This window comes from Lampris incognitus, chromosome 20 (genome assembly GCF_029633865.1).
Source record: "Lampris incognitus isolate fLamInc1 chromosome 20, fLamInc1.hap2, whole genome shotgun sequence".
Classification (NCBI taxonomy): domain Eukaryota; kingdom Metazoa; phylum Chordata; class Actinopteri; order Lampriformes; family Lampridae; genus Lampris; species Lampris incognitus.
The window spans coordinates 22,145,173-22,164,449 of record NC_079230.1 but is presented as its reverse complement, the minus strand read 5'-3'; the positions used below and the strand labels follow the sequence as shown (position 1 = coordinate 22,164,449).

The window sequence follows — 19,277 nt, the reverse complement described above, 5'->3', positions numbered from 1 at the left end:
CAAATGCATCTGAATTGTGATTTGTTTTGTCCATCAGCACAAGTACGCACACAAAACAGGTTTGGTCAAAATATAAAAACTTTTCTTTTCTGTGACCTGCAGCTTTAAGGAAGTGATACTGACTGAAAAACAATCAATCTGCACTTCAACTAATAAACATTTACACACGTACTCCTCTTTTCCACCCCAGGAGTAATTCATTGCCATTTTCCCCTTGCCTATATCTTCATCAACTGCCTCCTTCCAACCGTAGACAAGTGCACACTGCTGAATACCTAAATAATACACCTTTATTTTCTCCTGCCTGGTATTTGGTCATGGCATCGTGCCAGCCCAAGTGTGGATGACAGGGTGGTGTATTGGTGCAAATGGCAGACGAGAGGAGAAGCAAAGAACGAGTGGAAAGAGGGATGTATAATTGGTCTTAATTTCCCCAGTCGCAAGCAGATGAGAATGAGAACGGTGTGGCTTCTGCTGCCTGAAGCAGAGCACCGCCTCCCCTCGCCCCTTTCTCCCTTACCGCCATTTTGCAGTCAAGTCAGTTTTATTTGTATAGCCCATTATCACAAATTACAATTTGCCTCAGTGGGCTTTACAGCAACACAACATCCTGTCCTTAGACCCTCGCACCAGATAAGGAACAACTCCCTAAAAAAACCCTTTAACACGGAGAAAAAATAGGAAGAAACCTCAGGGAGAGCAACAGAGGAGCGATCTCTCTTCCAAGACAGACAGACGTGCAATGGATGATGTGTTTACACAATTTACAGAATACACCATTGAAAGAGGTTAAAAGAGCAATGGAATTATAAAATATATTAAGAATATGACGAGGAGGATGCCATGCAGTGTCCAGATGCCAACAGAACAGCCCAGGACCTGAGCCACGTGACCACCATCACCATGTAGACCTGACAGGAGGACATACTACACATGCACACAGGGGAGACTCACATCACACCGTTCACATACACGGCAGAAGGGGCAAGAAAAAACATTAGTCACACATCAGAGAGAGAGAAGGATATGACACTGAAACAGGATAGAAATTATATGGATTTATAAGATATATTAAAAAAAAGAGTGATGAGGGAGATGCCAAGCAGTGTCCAGGCGGCGACCACCATCACCATGGAGACCTGGGAGGAGGACACACCGCACGTGCACACAGGGGAGTCTCACATCACACTATTCAGACACAGAAGAGCAGAAAGGAGACGACATCATTCAAAGAGTGGGAGAAGAGAGCAGTTTGCTGTAGTTACTAATCTATATAATCTCGTCGGCAGAACAGTGGTTGGTAAATTCACTGAGACAGAAACCGACCCGCCATGCAGTACAAGATGTGAAGTACTCAACTTAAATGCAACCGATTGTAGGTTAAAGCAAAAAGATGAGTTTTAAGTTTGGATTTAAATGACTCTACAGATGATTGTCTGATGGCAGCAGGCAGGTTATTCCACAAGAACGGGGCCCGACAGGAAAAGGCCCTGCCACCAGCTGACTTCTTCTTAACTTTGGGTACACACGGGAGCCCCGTATTTTGAGAGCGAAGAGCTCGAGATGGAATATATGGTTTAAGGAGATCAGACAGGTAAGATAGGGCAAGCCCGTTTAGGATTTTATCAGTCAGCAGAAGCACCTTGAAGTCTGATCTAACATGGATAGGAAGCCAACGAAGGGAGGCAAGAATTGGTTGGATGGTGAAATTTTCAGGATTGAGTTTGGATTCTAGCACTTGTACTGGTTTATCCTCCACTGAAGTGAGGAAAAGACGAATGTGAATACTGGTGCATGTTGAGTTTGCATACAACTTTGTGAGATTTACAGGGAAATGAGTAGCTACATGCATGTTTACGAATTTTTGCGTTAGAATGGTATTGTCAATTTTTCTAATCCAAATGGCCAAAAAAAAAAAAAAAAAAAAACGCTGTGCGAGTCATCTTGTCCAAAAATGTTAACTTCCAAAAAACAACATCGGTGTAACCTTGTTTTTGAAGATGAACGTAAGCATACGAGCTATTTAAAGAGTCCCATTAAAAGGTGTGCGTTTGATTAACCCAGCAAAAAACGATGCTGTGAAACAAGACATCAGCGAATGAATTACTCGCGGCTTAAAAACCACAGCACATTTTGTCGAGCAGGAGAATCGGTTTAGATAATGAATGAATGGAAACGTATCCTTAATGAAAAGCATGATTAAAAAAAGGTGTGAATGTACTCAAACTGGGGGGAAAAAACAATGAAAAACCTTGAACACATGGACTGTATCCAGAACAGAAAACTACCTTGCGTCAGTAGTGAAATGTCCCACACTGAGGCGCTCCAGCTAATTAGCGTTGGGCATCTTTCTGGTTGCATGCTACATCTAGTGGGCACCAGTAAGACTCTGTGGCTTGTTATTCTGTCATTAGTACTCTTATGACCCAATGCTTTCTGCCTAATTAATTCCCTAATGTTAAATTTACTCATGGAAATGTCCATTGTGGGCCAGTAAGAGATACGTGGAAGGACAGACGGAGGTGGCCCATAGTGGCAATTAGCGATATGGCGAATAAACAGTGGGCCACCACTATCCCATGGGGACAGATTGAGGAAGTAAAGCTCTGTGCTGGAACGGAGAAGCAGAATGAATGGGCCTCATGGGTAGCAAAGGCCCTTTAGTCACAAGACGACGGCTTGCAGCTGAAGTGCCCCAGTGGCATAACAAAGAGTCCGAACGCAGCTACTGTGGATAATTTGTGTGTGCGCTTTGTGACCGATGATATATTTCTATTTGGAGGGATATCTATTTCGTAGTTATTTCCCCCCTACGACAGAGAAGGTCTACAGGATGTATCCAAATTGTGTTACTTCTGCTGCTTTTTTATATCAGACACTGCTGCTGTTTTGTCAAACTGCCGGCTCCAGATTTGTGCTTTACCTCAGGATTCCCAAGCTCAGCCCAGATGCAAAAACATCTGACAAAAATCCAATAATGCTATGAAGCAGTGCGGTGAAAGAGTTTGGGGCGTAGATTGCTAATCAAATGCTTCTTGTCTGCAGCAGGGGGAGGGTGGATCAATTAGCTCTCTCTCTATGTCTCTCTCTCTCTCCACTGTGGCTCTCTGTGGCACAGTGGGAGGCATTTCTTTCTTTCATATTCATCATTTTGTTCTGCGTCTCTGTATTCTCCACCAAACAAGCTCTTTCTTCTTCGTTAGCCTGTCTGCCACACGCAGCTCAAACAAACCGTCTGTGAAAGCCTAAGAAAGGCTTATATGTCTTTGAATAGAGCCTGCATTGTATAAGGCAAAGCGGTTCTTGTAACAGTTCATTAACTTTCTACCGTTGACAGGCGGCTGAAAAAAGAGATCTCAGCGCCTAGAGGTCAAACACAGCCTTAGACCACACAAAAATGGGCAAGATTCGGAGCCGCGATGATGCCACATCGTTGCCACGACAAATACTTTCATGACACAGCAGTTCAACGCGGTGCACGCCGACAGATTCCTCAAACAGCACAGCGGCTGCCATGTCCTCTCCGAGGCTCTCTCCTCTTCGCTGTTATTATTCTGCCTCGATCCTCTCCGCTCCCCCGGTCGGCTGGAGAGTCCTCCTTCCACGTAATTCAAAACAAACAACAGGCAGATGTAGATAAGGGCATAACAGGCAGATGACAGAGCTGCTGCCTGCCTTCTTCAGAGGGAGTCTGGTAAAGGTCACCTCTGCTCCTGCCAAATCCTCCACTTGTGTCCAGGGGAGAGAGAGAGGAGGATACAGGGAAAGAGGTCACATGGCTGCATGGGTGGTCTGACGCTTTGATCATGCAGGAAGTCATCCAAAATAGTTTCTGAGGTCACTGGTGGGTTTGCCACAAATGCTCCCAGACACTGCAAGCCATGGAAAAATGTTAAGGAAGGGAGGACGGGATAGATAAATGGATGGATAGAAAGTGTGGATTTTTTTCTTTTTATTTGGCGTGCAACGTGTGAGAAATACGGTGTGTTGTACAAAATAGTCACATGCATGTTCAACAATCTTAAAGGTTCATTCCAATGAATTCAACCAGACACATTTTATTGTGAAATATTAATGCAAGGCGTGTCATTTTTATAACTTCAGAAATTCTCGAGACTCTTTATTGATAGCTATGTATCTTGCTCATTTGCATGATGTTGCCAGGCAACTATATGAAAACAGAGCAACTGATGATGATGACAATTCATTGATTGTCCAATCAAATTAGTGTATATTAGATGATGCCATCTAATATACAGGAAGAAGATTGGTTTTCTGAAACGGTCAATTATGTTGGCAACAAGGGCATTTGGGTAGCGTAGCGGTCTATTCCGTTGCCTACCAACATGGGGATTGCCAGTTCGAATCCCCGTGTTACCTTGGGCTTGGTTGGGTGTCCCTACAGACACAATTGGCCGTGTCTGCGGGTGGGAAGCTGGATGTGGGTATGTGTGCTGGTCGCTGCACTAGCGCCTCCTCTGGTCAGTCGGGGCGCCTGTTCAGGGGGGAGGGGGAACTGGGGGGAATAGCGTGATCCTCACACACGCTACGTCCCCCTGGAGAAACTCCTCACTGTCAGGTGAAAAGAAGCGGCTGGCGACTCCACATGTATCGGAGGAGGCATGTGGTAGTCTGCAGCCCTCCCCGGATCGGCAGAGGGGGTGGAGCAGTGACCGGGATGGCTCGGAAGAGTGGGGTAATTGGCCGGGTACAAATGGGGAGAAAAGGGGGGGGGGTCCACAAAAAAAAAAATCATGTTGGCAACCAGGAGGATCATTTTCCAAGGGGCTCAAGTTATAGTTTCACCACAGCAGTTCTAACATTCTGGGTAACTTGATATACTAACAAGTCCACTGTTGAAAAAATACATTGAGTCTGGAAAACATGATTTATTTTTTTTTGGACTGGATCTATAACATAGCTTAAAAGCATACAATATATTGCAGATACTGACCACCTGGCAGCAAAAACCCCAAACAAAAAACATCTGCTCACATGCCTCTATTCCACTGCCTGCAAGACTTCTGCAAGAAGTGTTTACATGCAGCAGCACATGCGCAGAGACGAGCCGCTTTCAGATATGCCCCAATGTGGCGCACCATCTGTGTCCGTCAGTGTCCTGGCACCGTTCATTATGGCCACATCGCTGATGCATTGTGAGCTGTGAAGAGCATTATTTCCCCATCCATCTCAGTCGTCTCATATATGCGCTTAAAAGCGGTGAACTTTCTCGTTAATGGCACACCTGCAGAGCGCATGCCGAGTGAACGGGGACGAATTTATTGGACTTCTCAACGACAACTTCAAGGGACTGATCCGAACTTTTAGACACCGCTCTTGTAAAAACTCCCTCGCACCAACAGCACATTACCTTAATGCATTAAAGGCACTTTACCACACACACACACACACACAACACAACACAACACAACACAACACACACAGTTTTATACAGCACACTACTTTCACCAAGGAGAAAATGAGACTGGGGGGTTTAGTGTGTACTTACTGCAGGTACTCTATTAGAGGGGATATGAATGATATCAATCAGTGAGAAATCCTGCACGAGCTGGTGTGCGTCCTTCCTACCTGACAAGATTATGGGGGGGGGGGGGCTTTAAAGCTGCTTTTATTAGTTCCTCCACTTCATTTGGGTTTACTTAGCACCCGGGGACTTTCATACCAGCATGCTGCCATATTAAATTGCTATTTACAGCCACTTGTTCATATTTATATATTTTCTTTTTTTCTCCGTTTACCCTTCCTCGCTGGACTTCATAAATTCCAAGAGTGATTGATCTGAAGTGCTGGATATCAGAACGGTTCAGGAACCAAAAACCAATCAGGAGGCAAGATAATGAAGGAGCTTCTTAAAATGGCTGCCCCTCCGTCCAGCTCCTCAAGCCTCAAACTGCATTAAGTCTCTCTCTCTCTCTCTCTCTCTCTCTCTCTCTCTCTCTCTCTCTCTCTCTCTCTCTCTCTCTCTCTCTCTCTCTCTCTCTGACTGTGTGTGTGTGTGTGTGTGTGTGTGTGTGTGTGTGTGTGTGTGTGTGTGTGTGTGTGTGTGTCTCAATATGGTTTGAATGAGTTACTTTGGCTCATTTGGGCTGTGATTAATATAGAGGCACGGTTCTTAGAGCAGTAGAAGGGCAGTTTGATAATAAAGACAGGGTCATTACTGAACCAAAGGGGGCAGCACTAACAAGCACTTGGATGGCTGAGTTCAAACTCTCACCACCTGAGACAGAGAGAGAGAGAGAGAGAGTGTGTGCATGGTAAATAATGATAATGTGGCAAGTTCATTTTTTAAGGAATGGAAGGAGGCAGTGTTGGAGGGCCAGCGAGTTTTGCACATGAGCAATTGGGGGCTGGGGGGGGGGGTCAAAAAGTTGAATGTGAGCGGTGCCCCCTGTGGTAAAACTCTGCCATCATTGGTGTGGCCCCGTGATTAAACAGAAACGAAGAGAAGGTGAAGGGAAGACAGGAGGGGTGACAGAAAGTACTCACAGCTTTAGCCGCTACCCCCATGTGACCACAGCAAACGCCGCCTGCCTTAACAATCACCGTCAAAACGCCCTCCCACCCCTACCCCCGCGTTTCAACACTGCAGGCGCCTAATGAAACTCCATTTCCGGGGCAGCAGCAACGGGTGTTGGCGAGATGCTGCATCTGCCCTCAACTTGTTGCACTTTGTGATGTCATTTGCGTAAACAAGTGCCACAAAATAAGAAAACCCGGGGCTGGATTTTTCACCTGGACTGATAAGACCCTCTGCAGAGTGACCTACTGCATGTGATGGCTTATCAAACGGTGTGGCGGGGAGGGGGGGGGTCATGCATGTACAAACACGTGGCGGGATGGCATTGGAGAAAAGAAAACAGAGAAGACAGTCCTTAATTGCCTTTTCAGTCATTAACAGGGCCCCACACCTCATGAAACATTAATTACACCAAGCGCCGCAGCGATAGGGACGCTTAATTAGGAAATTATTCAACGCGTGGCAAGAACTGAGCGATAACATTTCACTGCCAGAAACTGTCCACGCGTGATCTGGAATTTACACAGAAATTTATTTGTTTTTCTTCAAAAATTGAAAAAAATACACGTCACGCTTATCTTGCTTCCTCTCACTTGCTGTCCTGTGGAGTGGGTGATCCCCTTTAGCTGATAGCTGGCTGGGTGAAGGAGGACATATGTTTGCTATTCTAACCTGCCTGCGCTTTTATTTATTTATTTTAATTTTCTACCTATCCTGTAGTCCTGTAACGCCTGTCTTGTTCATAAATAATTCACGCCGCCCTCCTCGTCCCTCCCGCGGATAGGATGTAATTGACACAGAGGATCTGTCGATTACCCTAACATCTGGATGGGCTGCATTGGCAAATGGCTGCCTCTGCCTCTCCCTCTTTATTCTCTCTCTCTCTCTTCTCAACTCTGCCTTGTGCCTCCCTCGCTTTTGCTTTTTCATGTCCGTAGCCGCCATCTACTGTACCCCTCTCTCTGCCTGCAGTGTCTGAAGGCTTCGCCAGTGATATGACATTGCTGCTCTTACCCTTGACACCGGTGCCCCCGCCTCGCTGTTTCCAGCCTTCCCACTAATCCCCCCCACCCCCCCACACACACATTGAAAAATGGTCCGCTCTTCCCCGTATCCCGGGTGTATTGATCTTTCTCTCCACTACCAGATTCCAACTCCCCATCTTGCCATGCTGCATGTGTGTGTGTGTGTGTGTGTGTGTGTGTGTGTGATGTCCTTCTCCTTGCTGGATCTCACGACAGAGTGGTAATAATGTCACCGGACTGTACCTAAGGTAATGGATAGGATTCACCGCTACATGCAGGGCTCGGGGCGTAAGCACTGGCCTTGGAAAATGTCAGGCGAATATCAGAGAGCCTACTCAAGTGCTAAGAGTTAAGGTCAGGGGATATGGGTGATGGAAAACCTAACAAAATGTATTAAGAGCCGTGTATAAAGCACGTTAAGTGCACTCCTTAGGACAGATATTGGAAATAGAAGTTATGGGTCTGGAGAGAGACAAATGTGAGGTAAAGACGAGGTCACGACAATTGGGACACAAAGCTCAAGTTTTACTTTTTTCCACACGCAGTGGTTGTTTTGTTACCCTGCGAGGCAGCTGGATTCGTGGGTTCACGAGATCGTGTGTAACAAACCATCTGGTGCGTCAAGGTTAATTGTTTTGCAGCACGGGAGCAAAACCCGAGCCACAAACCAAAATGTGTCTGTAGCGTTACGTCCTGTTGATCCGGTCATGTGAAGTCAAACACGAACGGTGAACGAGTCAACAGAAAAAAATAATTCACCTGTTTTGGTAACCATACAAAAGAGGAGCCGTTAGTCTTGCATCCAATATACTATATGAAGACCCACAATGTTAATGTTTAATATTATAGAATTAAAACAGCTAAATATAATAACGTTATCTCTCACTGCACGGTATTTGAACAATTCAAAGAAGCAAAAAATATTAAATCCCTGCCACTGTAATTCCAGGTTCGAGACTCAATAATTTATTGGCATATCAACTTTGCAGTTGATTTGGGATTTGTTTCGTGTGCTCAACGATAACAGAAAACATGTAACCACACAATACATACAAGGAGTGTCCACAAAAACACAGTTATAATCTAGTTAACGCAACCATATGTCACATGCCCTTAAAGTGGCAAATTAAAGTGCGTGTGATTAATGAGACCATACTTGTACAGTCAGTGAAGCCTTTAGGATGTGGACTGCCGCAGGGCAAGTGCTATTGTGGAAGTGAGATGTTCTGGTCTTGATCCTGCAGAGTCTTTTGACCAAAGGGAGATGACTGAGTAGGGGGTTGGCCGGGTGTGAGGAGTCCTTTAAAATTTTAAAACCTTTTTGCTAAATGCGGATATGGTATAATTTAGAAATGGTAAGGAGTTCACAGACAGTTCTTTCTCGTGGGCTGTAGAATAGATGATCGCCGCTTGTCTGTGAGTTTGTGTATGTCTGGGTAGACTGTAAGAACTGAACTGCCCTTCTGGGATAAATAAAGTTGTCTGAATCTGAATTGCCATACCATGCAGTTATTGAGGAAGTGAGCGCACTTCCTGTTACAGCTCTGTAGAACTGCGACCCCTGACACTCCAAATCTCCTAAACTGCCTTAGAAAGAAAAGTGAGCTTGAGCTCTCTTCTGGATAGTGGTGAAGTTGTCTTCCCATTTCAGGGAGGAGGAGATTGTAGTCCCAAGGAATTTAAAATGATCCACTCTCTCTACCACCCAGCTGTTAATGACCAGTGGTAGCAGCTTCTCCGATTTTTACGGAATTCAACCACAAGTTCTTTAGTTTTGTTGATGTTCGGTTCCAGATTGTTATTGCTACACCAGTAGACGAGAGAGACCTCCCTCCTAAAAGCTGTCTCATTATTACAAGAAATCAGCCCCACCAGTATTGTATCATCAGCAAACAGTCATTTTTTACAGTGTCAGAGTGTGAAATACAGTCATTGGCAGCAGCATACTGTGGGGTTTGAGTCAGGGCTTTCAGTAACGAACTGCACCCCCCCCCACACACACACGCAAATTTATCATATGGGTGCAGATACAGCAAACACAGCGACATACAAAATACACTATCGCACACTATATGCACTACTGGATCAACACCAACAAGACAGTCGATCTTCAACAACCACAACACACACACCACTATAGCAGCTATTGCAGCGTCACCATCAGGTCTTCTTTTATTTTACCCAGCAACCATATTGCACACACACACACACACCACATGGCACAAAAACAACTACAAGAGTGCACGCAGTAGAGTGCAGATCTCCACCAGGCGTCTGCCCTTCTCCGGTGCTCGGACTTGGCGACAACCAACCAACCCCTTTTTCGCCTACCAGGAGAGGGGGCCCTTATTAAAAGACCTCAGATGTGTTTAACCGTTGCAGTTTTCATAATATAAAATGAATGCAGGTGAATTACTTTTATTCATTCTAAAGCAATAAAAGAAATGGTAAGAAAACAGCTCAGCCATGAGACATGTTTTATTGTAGCTACTGAGGGGATTTCCAGCTGTGACTGCGATTAATCCTACTCTTGAAATTGTGTTTTTCTGGCAGAGTTTTAACAATGGCCTCTGTGGGACTTCTGCATCTAATCCCCCTCATCCAGTGTTCCTCCAGTTCCCCTGTGCTGAGATCAGCAGGGAATAATTTGCTGACCTGCAAAATACGATCGATGTCTCGTTTACTTTCAACACTCATACCCGAATACATAATGGGCGCCGTCGCTGCCCGAGCTAAATTAACAGTGCACATGCGTGCAGCGATAGACCAGCGTTGGTCGAGCGAGCTAGAGAGTAAATGAAGAAAGGGAGTGGGGATAGTGAGGAAAAACATTTTCTGAAGGTTTTTAATCACCGCAACCATGACAGGTTCTTGATCATAGTCATAACTGCACAAACATTTTTAAGGCTGATACGTCCAGTAGTTTGTGAGATCCCCTCCAGGTTACTGCCTGCCGGAGATAAACATGTTTCAACAGTTGATGTAGTGCTCACCAGTCACTTGCACAACTTCAACAAATTCGATGAAATAAAGCCACAATATTATCACTGCACTGACTTCAATTTAATAATAAAAATGTGCACACCAACCTGGAGTTGAATTGCCACCTCACTTGAGAGACTCGTGGCAGCCTTCTCTCACAAAATTCATTGAGTAATTTAATTGAGTAATCTAGTATGTTTGGGAGAACGTGTAGTAAAAAAAAAAATGCAGACAATCCTACCAGATTCCCAAAAAACATGAAGAAGATCAGCACCTAGATCGTCAGTAGCTGTGAATGCTGCGGCCATTGCACTTATTTTGCTCACAACCCGCCAAAGGCTCAAGCTCAAAGTTGATTACAACACCGGCGCTAGCGCCGACACATCTCAGGGACCTAGGGTGTTCTGTCACTACACATCAACATTTGATTGGCTGATGATACGGTCACTCAAAACTGTAATCAATTTGCAGCTTTGGGCTCCCAAGGAAAGGCTAGCAATACAAACTAGTGCTGGTCCAAGGAGCTGTGATACGTTTAGATGACGTAGGAAATCCCTGCTCAGCCCCACGAGAAAACAAGTAATTGAATTCAGACACATTTCTGGCACATTTCAATTTAACCATGAAAAATGAATTATGATTTTGACAGGGCCAGTAGAGAAGGCCCTGATGGCCCTGACAGCCCACCACTGGTCTTTGGTGTATAATGATTAGGTAATCATGGTTTCATGCCACAAAAGAGCAGCACAGATGTGATGTTTGCTTTGAGAACGATGATGGAGAAGTATAGAGAAGGTCAGAAGGCGTTACACTGTGTCTTTGTGGATTTAGAGAAAGCATACGGCAGGGTGCCAAGAGAGATGTGGAGGAAGTTGGGAGTGGCAGAGAAGTATGTAGGAGTGGTGCAGGATATTTATGAGGGCAGTGTGACAGTGGTGAGGTGTGTGGTTGGAATGACAGATGGGTTCAAGGTGGAGGTGGGATTACATCGAGGATTGGCTCTGAGCCTTTTCTTGTTTTCAATGGTGATGGACAGGCTGACGTACGAGATCAGGCAGGAGTCTCCGTGGACTATGATGTTCGCGGATGACATTGTGAACTGTAGTGAGAGTAGAGAGCAGTTTGAAGAAAGGCTGGGGAGGGGGAGGTATGCACTGGAGAGAAGAGAAATGAAAGTCAGTAGGAGCAAGATGGAATACATAAGCGTGAACGAGAGGGAGGATGCAAGGAGTAGGTGGCGAAGGTGGATGAGTTTAAATAATTGGGGTCAACTGTTCAAAGTAACGGGGATTGCAGAAGGGGGTGAAGAAGAGAGTGCAGGCAGGGTGGAGTGGGTGGAGAAGAGTGTCAGGAATGATTTGTGACAGAAGGGTACCAGCAAGAGTTAAAGGGAAGGGTTACAAGACGGCAGTGAGACCAGCTACTATGTTGTATGGTTTGGAAACAATGGCACTGACGAAAAAACAGAAGGCTGAGCTGGAGGTGGCAGAGTTGAAGATACTAAGATTTTCATTGGGCGTGATGAAGAAGGACAGGATTAGGAGTGAGTATATTAGAGGGACAGCTCAGGTTGGATGGTTTGGAGACAAAGCCAGAGAGGCAAGATTGAGATGCTCAGTATATTGGGAGAAGGATGCTGAAGATGGAGCTGCCAGGGTGAGGAAAAAAAGGAAGGCCAAAGAGGAGGTTTATGGATGTGGTGAGGGAGGACATGTAGGTGGCTGGCATGACAGGAAGATACAGAGACAGGAAGAGATGAAAACAGATTATCTGCTGTGGCGACCCCTAACAGGAGCAGCCAAGAGGAAAAAGAGGTGTATAATGAGTAGAGAAGAGATGAGAGGACACACCACTAAGGGGCATCTGTGCTAAATGGTCAGTGAGTTTGAAAATCTATTGTTGAATTTGACAACCTGTGTTCTGCCCAGTAAGATGTCCAAGACCCAGAGACATAGAAGCTGATGGAAACCTGGCTGCAAAAGTTTGTTATATAGCTTTGTGGGTATTTTTGTATTAAAAGCTGAACTATAGTCAACGAACAGTACCCGAGCATAGGTGGCAGGCGCCAAAAGATGCTGCAAGTGGAGACAGAGAGATACAGCATCATCCACTGACCTTTGGCCCAGTACGCAAGCTGACTGGGATCCAGCACAGCACTGGACAGACGTTTACATACTATAGGCTCAAACACTTTCATTACAACACATGATAAGGCAACGGGCCTGTGGTCATTTAAACAACTAACAATGGGCTTTTTAGGCACAGGAACTGTTACTGCAGATTTAAAGCATGGTGGTACTTTACACTGGTTGACAGACCAATTAAAAATACAAGTTCAGCAGCACACCATTTTAAAGTGGCTGAGGACACGGGATGAAAAGGACTTTGGCAGTTGCATATAATGGGCTGCCAAAAGCAAAAACATTCTGCAGGGCTGATGCTTGAGTTCAACAAGTGCTGCAAATAAAATAAAATAAAAACACCCAGAGTTTGTAGGGGTGGGTGTGTGTGAAAAATAGATTCAGTGCAAAACTGCGCTACTAAGACGTGACGAGGTTTAATTTAATGATTTCTGCTTCTTTGAATGTTTGAATTTGAATTGGTTGAATGTTTAGTCAGGGAAGCACAACATCCCAGAAGGTTGACTCAGCATCTGGACACAACATTCAGTGGGAGAAACTTTTCATCACTCATCTAAGTGCTTTCGTCAGTCTCAGCTGACTGCGGGTATCCCCCAACATTATAAACCGGCACAGTTGCGTCACAACCGAAACCAGTGATCGCTTTCATATGTAAATTGCCGTGACCATTTATTAGAGTTAAAATGGCCATGCGTACTATCTACACAGGATTGGGGAATGTTTGCAATCACAGCACTGTAAGATGGTGACAGATGTACTCTTAAGCGCCCCCCCCCCCCCCCCGGTTCAGGGATGGTCGTTCCCTCCTCACATAGATGGCCTCTTTAACTCCCAATTCAAACTAGCCTTCCTCCCCATCAAGGATGTGCACATCCTCATCCTTGACAGAGTGGCCACTTGCCTGTAGGTGGGTTTGACTGCGGAGTCCTGGTCTGATGAGGTAGCGCTTCTGTTTTACCGTCGGCTGTGTGCTTTCCCCAATGTAACACATGAAGCTTAAAATAAATGCTTTTTTTTTGTTCACTTTCTTTGGCCTGTTGCAGTGTTCACATTTTACTGTAGATAAAGATGGATATTTTAAAAAAAATCATGATATCAGATCGCAAGTCATAATACCATGACATTTGAAAATTAGCAATTTGTATCGAATTGGCTGTAAAATATCGTTGTAATATTGAACCAGGATCCAAAGGAATTGAATCAAGTGCAACTGGACTTGGTATATATCCGTGAAGACGTTTCGCCTCTCATCCAAGAGGCTTCATCACTTCGTGCCTTTCTGACTAGACCAAGCTAGTCTAGTCAGAAAGGCACAATGAGAGGCGAAACGTCTTCACGGATATATACCAAGTCCAGTTGCACTTGATTCAATTCCTTTGGATAACCATGACCTGGATGAATGAGAACATTCACAGACAAATTGAACCAGGAGGTATCTGCTGATTCCTGGCCCTTGAGGAATTCACTTTTCAAAGTTTTTCACCCCCATGCACTTTTTCAAAGTGAAGCATCGCACTCACAACTAAAGCACAACACAAAGTCCCAAATACACTACAATAAAAACAGACTTGTCCAGAGGCCCCCACCACCACCACTTTCCTCCCCTGCCTTAAGTAACTGAGATTATACATTATAAGGCAGTCAAATCAAGAGCCTTTGAGGATTTCTGAGGGGAAAAAACAACAACATAAAACCCCTCTCTGGTGTCTCTCATCTCAATTCAGAACATGCTTGGAGGTTTAACTTCCTGTCTGTCTGCCGGCGAGGTGACCGGCCTTCACAGCTGAACGAGCTGCTCTCACCTGCTCTTAAGGTGCTGGATGCTCCCGAGGCATTTGAAGTGTCCATTCACCATGATGGCCATTCGCGTGCACAGCGCCTCACACTCCTCCATACTGTCGGGGAGAAGGAATATTTATGTCACATAAAGATGACAAATGACACAAGTAGTTAACCTACCTGCTCGGTTCGTTCCCTTCTGACAGCGAAGACGAGTGCAACCTAAAACAGGTGTTTATGGTACAATAACCTTTTTTTTGGGGGGGGGGATTTTTCCCTGTTTTTCTCCCCAATTGTATCTGGCAAATTACCCCACTCTTCCGAGCCATCCTGGTCGCTGCTCCACCCCCTCTGCCGATCCGGGCAAGGCTGCAGACTACCACATGCCTCCTCCTCCGATACACGTGGAGTCGCCAGCCGCTTCTTTTCACCTGACAGTGGGCGTTTCACCAGGGGGACGTAGCGTGTGGGAGGATCACGCTGTTCCCCCAGTTCCCCCTCCCCCCAGGACAGGCACCCTGACCAACCAGAAGAGGCACTAGTGCAGCGACCAGGACACATACCCGTATCTGGCTTCCCACCCGCAGACACGGCCAATTGTGTCTGTAGGGACGCCCGACCAAGCCAGAGGTGACACGGGGGATTCAAACCGGCGAGCCCCATGTTGGTAGGCAATGAAATAGACCGCCATCCTACCCGGACGCCCCATTTTTTTGGGGGGCGGGCTCAACTGATAAATGAACACTGCGTCAAACATTTAGGGACACCTCGCCTTGTTAGAATATTCTGGATAATGTTTGGATTTTTACTGTTCTTTTCAATTCAGATAAAAAATGCCTGCAAAGGTTAGCATAAAACAGCTACTCGGGAATATTTATGCAACAGTCATCTTCGTGTTCATCAAAGTGTCTTTCTTAGTATGAAGAAACATTTGACAGGTTTATTTTTGCACATCATGTTAACAGCACATGTTAAAAAATTGGTTTCCCTAAAGTTAATTTAAACACCAGAGTAGTGGATGACATCATAAGGGTATAAAATGGATGATGGATATCATTATTCTCAAGGCAGTACTTTTGGCAGTTTTTCTTTCAGTTTTGTAGTTTTTATAGAGAAAAATAGCGAGCTCTAAACAGCTTTTTTATAGAAACACGCCAGTATCTGGTTGTGTTAAGAAGTGAAAGTCATTCTTGTCAACAAAGCGAGACGTCCCCAAACCTTTGATGGGACATGTGCTTGGTACAAGGTCAAAACACTGATGAACAATAGATTCCTTAGAAACCGAACCTTAAATCCCACAAGCAATTATGTCACTCTGCAAACGCAAAGTGTTCGTGAAAGAAATAAAACGACGCCATTAGTAAGATAACATACTGCCATTCACTAGCACATATTTTATATTGTGAATTGGGTTTAATCGCCACCTCACATCTGAGGCCATGACTGAGCTCCACCTTCCAGCTCATGTCAGCACAGAGGAGGAACATTTGGCTCACTAGACTGAGATGCCCTCACCTTTCTGCATCTGCTTTGAAAAGAGAGCATCGTTTCTGCTGAGGAAACCTTTCCTTATGATCGGCTCCATGGTACGACATGCAGTACAAGTCTGGGGAACAGAAGGCACCCCCCCCCTTTTCTCCCCAACTGTATCCGGCTAATTACCCCACTTTTCCGAGCCGAGGAGGCGCTAGTGCAGCGACCAGGACACATACCGACATCCGGCTTCCCACCCGCAGACACGGCCAATTGTATCTGTAAACACCCGACCAAGCCAGAGGTAATACGGGGGTTCGAACTGGCAATCTCCGTGTTGGTAGGCAGCGGAATAGACCACCACCACCACCTACCCGGACGTCCAGAAGGCATTCTTATGTGTCACCATTGACACCTTAGAATTACTGGACATAAAATAAGACAATTAGAGGAAAAAGGAGAGGAGACCATCTGTAATTCTCAGTATCCAATTTTTCTTTTCTTCTTTTCTTTTTTTTTGTGGTTGTTTTCTGTGTGGGATTAAGATGTGAGTCATTTTTATTTGAGGCAAAGCTGGTGAAGCTTTGCTGAGGGATGGCACAATTAGGATTATGACTTTGTAAAACGTGGTGCATCCACGACTTGACAAACACAACCACCTGGTTACGCCATGGACAATTGGATGCAACTCAGCTGCACCGCCTAAGACAACAACAAATGTCTTTTATGCCTGCGAAGGCGGGGGGGGGGGGACGCAGGCTTTGAGAATAATGCATACCAACCAAAACAGCAACGCAAATTATTCACATCCACTGCCATGAGCCAACAGATTTGAAAACCCCAGCAGTTTGGGGAATGTGAAATGAATATACATGAGAATTGTGAAATATTGCTCAGTGCAGACCATCAACGCAGTGTCACTAAAACATTAAGCGTTGCTATTTTTTGCTAACTTGAAGATTACCACGCAGAGGTTTGCAAGCCCGTCAGGCCCCAACGGGTCCAGCCGCTGAGTCTTTTCGGGCCGAGCTCGGGCCATTTTGTCTTTATAGATCAGGCTCAGGTCAGACTCGGGCTCATTTAACTTTCCATATACACGCAGAGCACACAGAGGCCACTGTATGAAATGTTATATTGTACTATAACTATTATATATAAGCATGTACACATGCATTACACGTGACAGTTGACCATGCCGTGTGTGTGTGTTTGCTTGCATCAGAGAGAACGTGCATTGGAGAGAGCTGAAAGTGATAGCGGTGTCTGTCTCGGGTCGGGCTCGGGCTGAAAAATTGCAGACTTTGTCAAGCTGGGGCGGCGCTAAGGGTTGCATGCAATGGGCCATGGCCGGGCTAGGGCTGAAGTTTTTTTTATTTTTTGAAAACCATTTTCCAATTTTCAAGTTTTTTGGAACAGGTATACAAGACACACGAAAAACAACAACAACAACAACAACAACAACAACAAAAGAAATATATAGGAATCCCCCTTTCCCTCCAAGGCTCAAGGAAAAAAAAAAGAAAAAAAAGGACTATGCAGGGATTTCTTATTCCAATTCCACATAATAACCATGTTTTTGAAGACGATATAAAGTTGTACACATATATCTATAAGTATTGTCGTTACAACCAGGTTAAAAAAAAGTACATTCAATAAAAGGGAAAACCTTCATTAAAGTCTATGAAAGGACTCCAGGTCAAAGTAAAGTTTTTGCGGGTTTTACATATTTTATATCGGAGCTTTTCTAAAGGTTGAAAGGACAGCACCTCCCTCAACCACGGCAAAAATTATGGAGCTTTATTCGACTTCCAGTTAAATAGAATAAGTCTGCGTGCTAGGGCTGAAGTTATTGGCCCAAACATTTAGTATGAACTCTAAAGTAAAACGATAAAGAACAGACTACCGCACAGCAATACTTGTAGCTTTTCCATTTCATGAGGAGAATTAATAGAATTAAGTTTTCCTTATTGATCCCCTTGGGGAAATTCAGTAACCGCAAATTAACCCATCCTAGCTGTGATCTGTGGGCTGCCGCCTTCATGCAGCGCCCGGGGACCAGCTCCAGCTTTTCCCACTGCCGTGGTCAGGGGCACAGACAGGAGTATAAACCCTAACATGCAGGTTTCTTTTGATGGTGGGGGAAACTGAAGCGCCCGGAGAAACCCTACCGCAGACACGGGGAGAACATGCAAACTCCACACAGAGGACAACCTGGGATGATCCCCAAAGATTGGACAACCCTGGGGTTCGAACCCAGGACCTTCTTGCTGGAACACGACAGCACTAACCACTGGGCCACCATGCCGCCCAAGAATAAACTCTTTTTAGTTGATAAACTTGCTGAAAGCCGAACGGCAGCAGATTTTGAATCTAACTGAATATAAAACCTGACATTTTATGGAAGTCCTAGCTCTAATCTGCTGCAAAATGTTTTCATAGATGATTTGTTGGCACCTTCTCAACGTGTTACAGACGTGGGATGTGTGTCTCCCTGAACGAGGCAGAGATTAATTGTGCAGAAGGGCCCACAGGTAAATGAAAATGACTCACCTGTGTGATGTGAGGATGACAGAGCGTCCCTCTTTGATGACACTCAGGATGCAGTCCCAGAGGAAGCGCCTTGCTTTGGGGTCCATGCCCGTGGTTGGCTCATCCTGGAGTTAAAAAAAATAAAATAAAATAAAAGATTAACAACAAATATCAATTAAGAGAACCTAAATGTCAATTTGATACCATCTACAATCTGCTGCAGCGCAAGACATTTAATGTAATCGTGAGTCTTAAAATCTTTTTTTCTCCCTTCTGGGCATACATTCTTACAGAGTTTTACTTCAGCTGGCAGGAAATACTGTGAAACATCCCCCTGGTGAAAACTCCTCCCTGTCAGGTGAAAAGAAGCGGCTGGCGACTCCACATGTATCGGAGGAGGCATGTGGTGGTCTGCAGCCCTCCCCGGATCGGCGGGGGGGAGCAGCAACCGGGACGGCTCAGAAGAGTGGGGGGATTGGACAGGTACAATTAGGGAGAAAAAGAGGGGAGGGGGGGATCCGAAAAAAAAAGAAGAAGGAATCCAGTGTAAAATCTTTGCCAAATCAAATATGCGGCTGGCGATGGTGGCGGTAAAGACTTAATCCTTATTGCCCCGCATCTCCAGAATCAGACTGTTAAATCGAATGTCCATTTTTATACTAATTGAGTAATGTGACTTTTCTGCCTTGCTTCCAGATAATGACATTTGTGTCTAAACAATTCCTAAAACAGACTGATCCGCTATGGAAACAAGTGTTATTACCTCACCTCACCGGCAGACGGTTTTGCTTTGAAAACAAGCTTTTAAAA

At 45.1% G+C, this 19,277-nt stretch overlaps 1 protein-coding gene across 1 annotated transcript in view; it reads right to left on the bottom strand.

Annotated features, from left to right (window-relative positions):
- Nucleotides 1-19,277, bottom strand: part of LOC130130640 (phospholipid-transporting ATPase ABCA1-like) — a 302,901-nt gene that overhangs the window by 16,184 nt on the left and 267,440 nt on the right. The window contains exons 46-47 of the mRNA XM_056300397.1: nt 18,489-18,592; nt 14,489-14,581 (exon numbers count right to left, since the gene is read on the bottom strand). Of these exons, the coding sequence (XP_056156372.1) occupies nt 14,489-14,581; nt 18,489-18,592 (197 nt within the window). The remainder of the gene's footprint in view (nt 1-14,488; nt 14,582-18,488; nt 18,593-19,277) is intronic.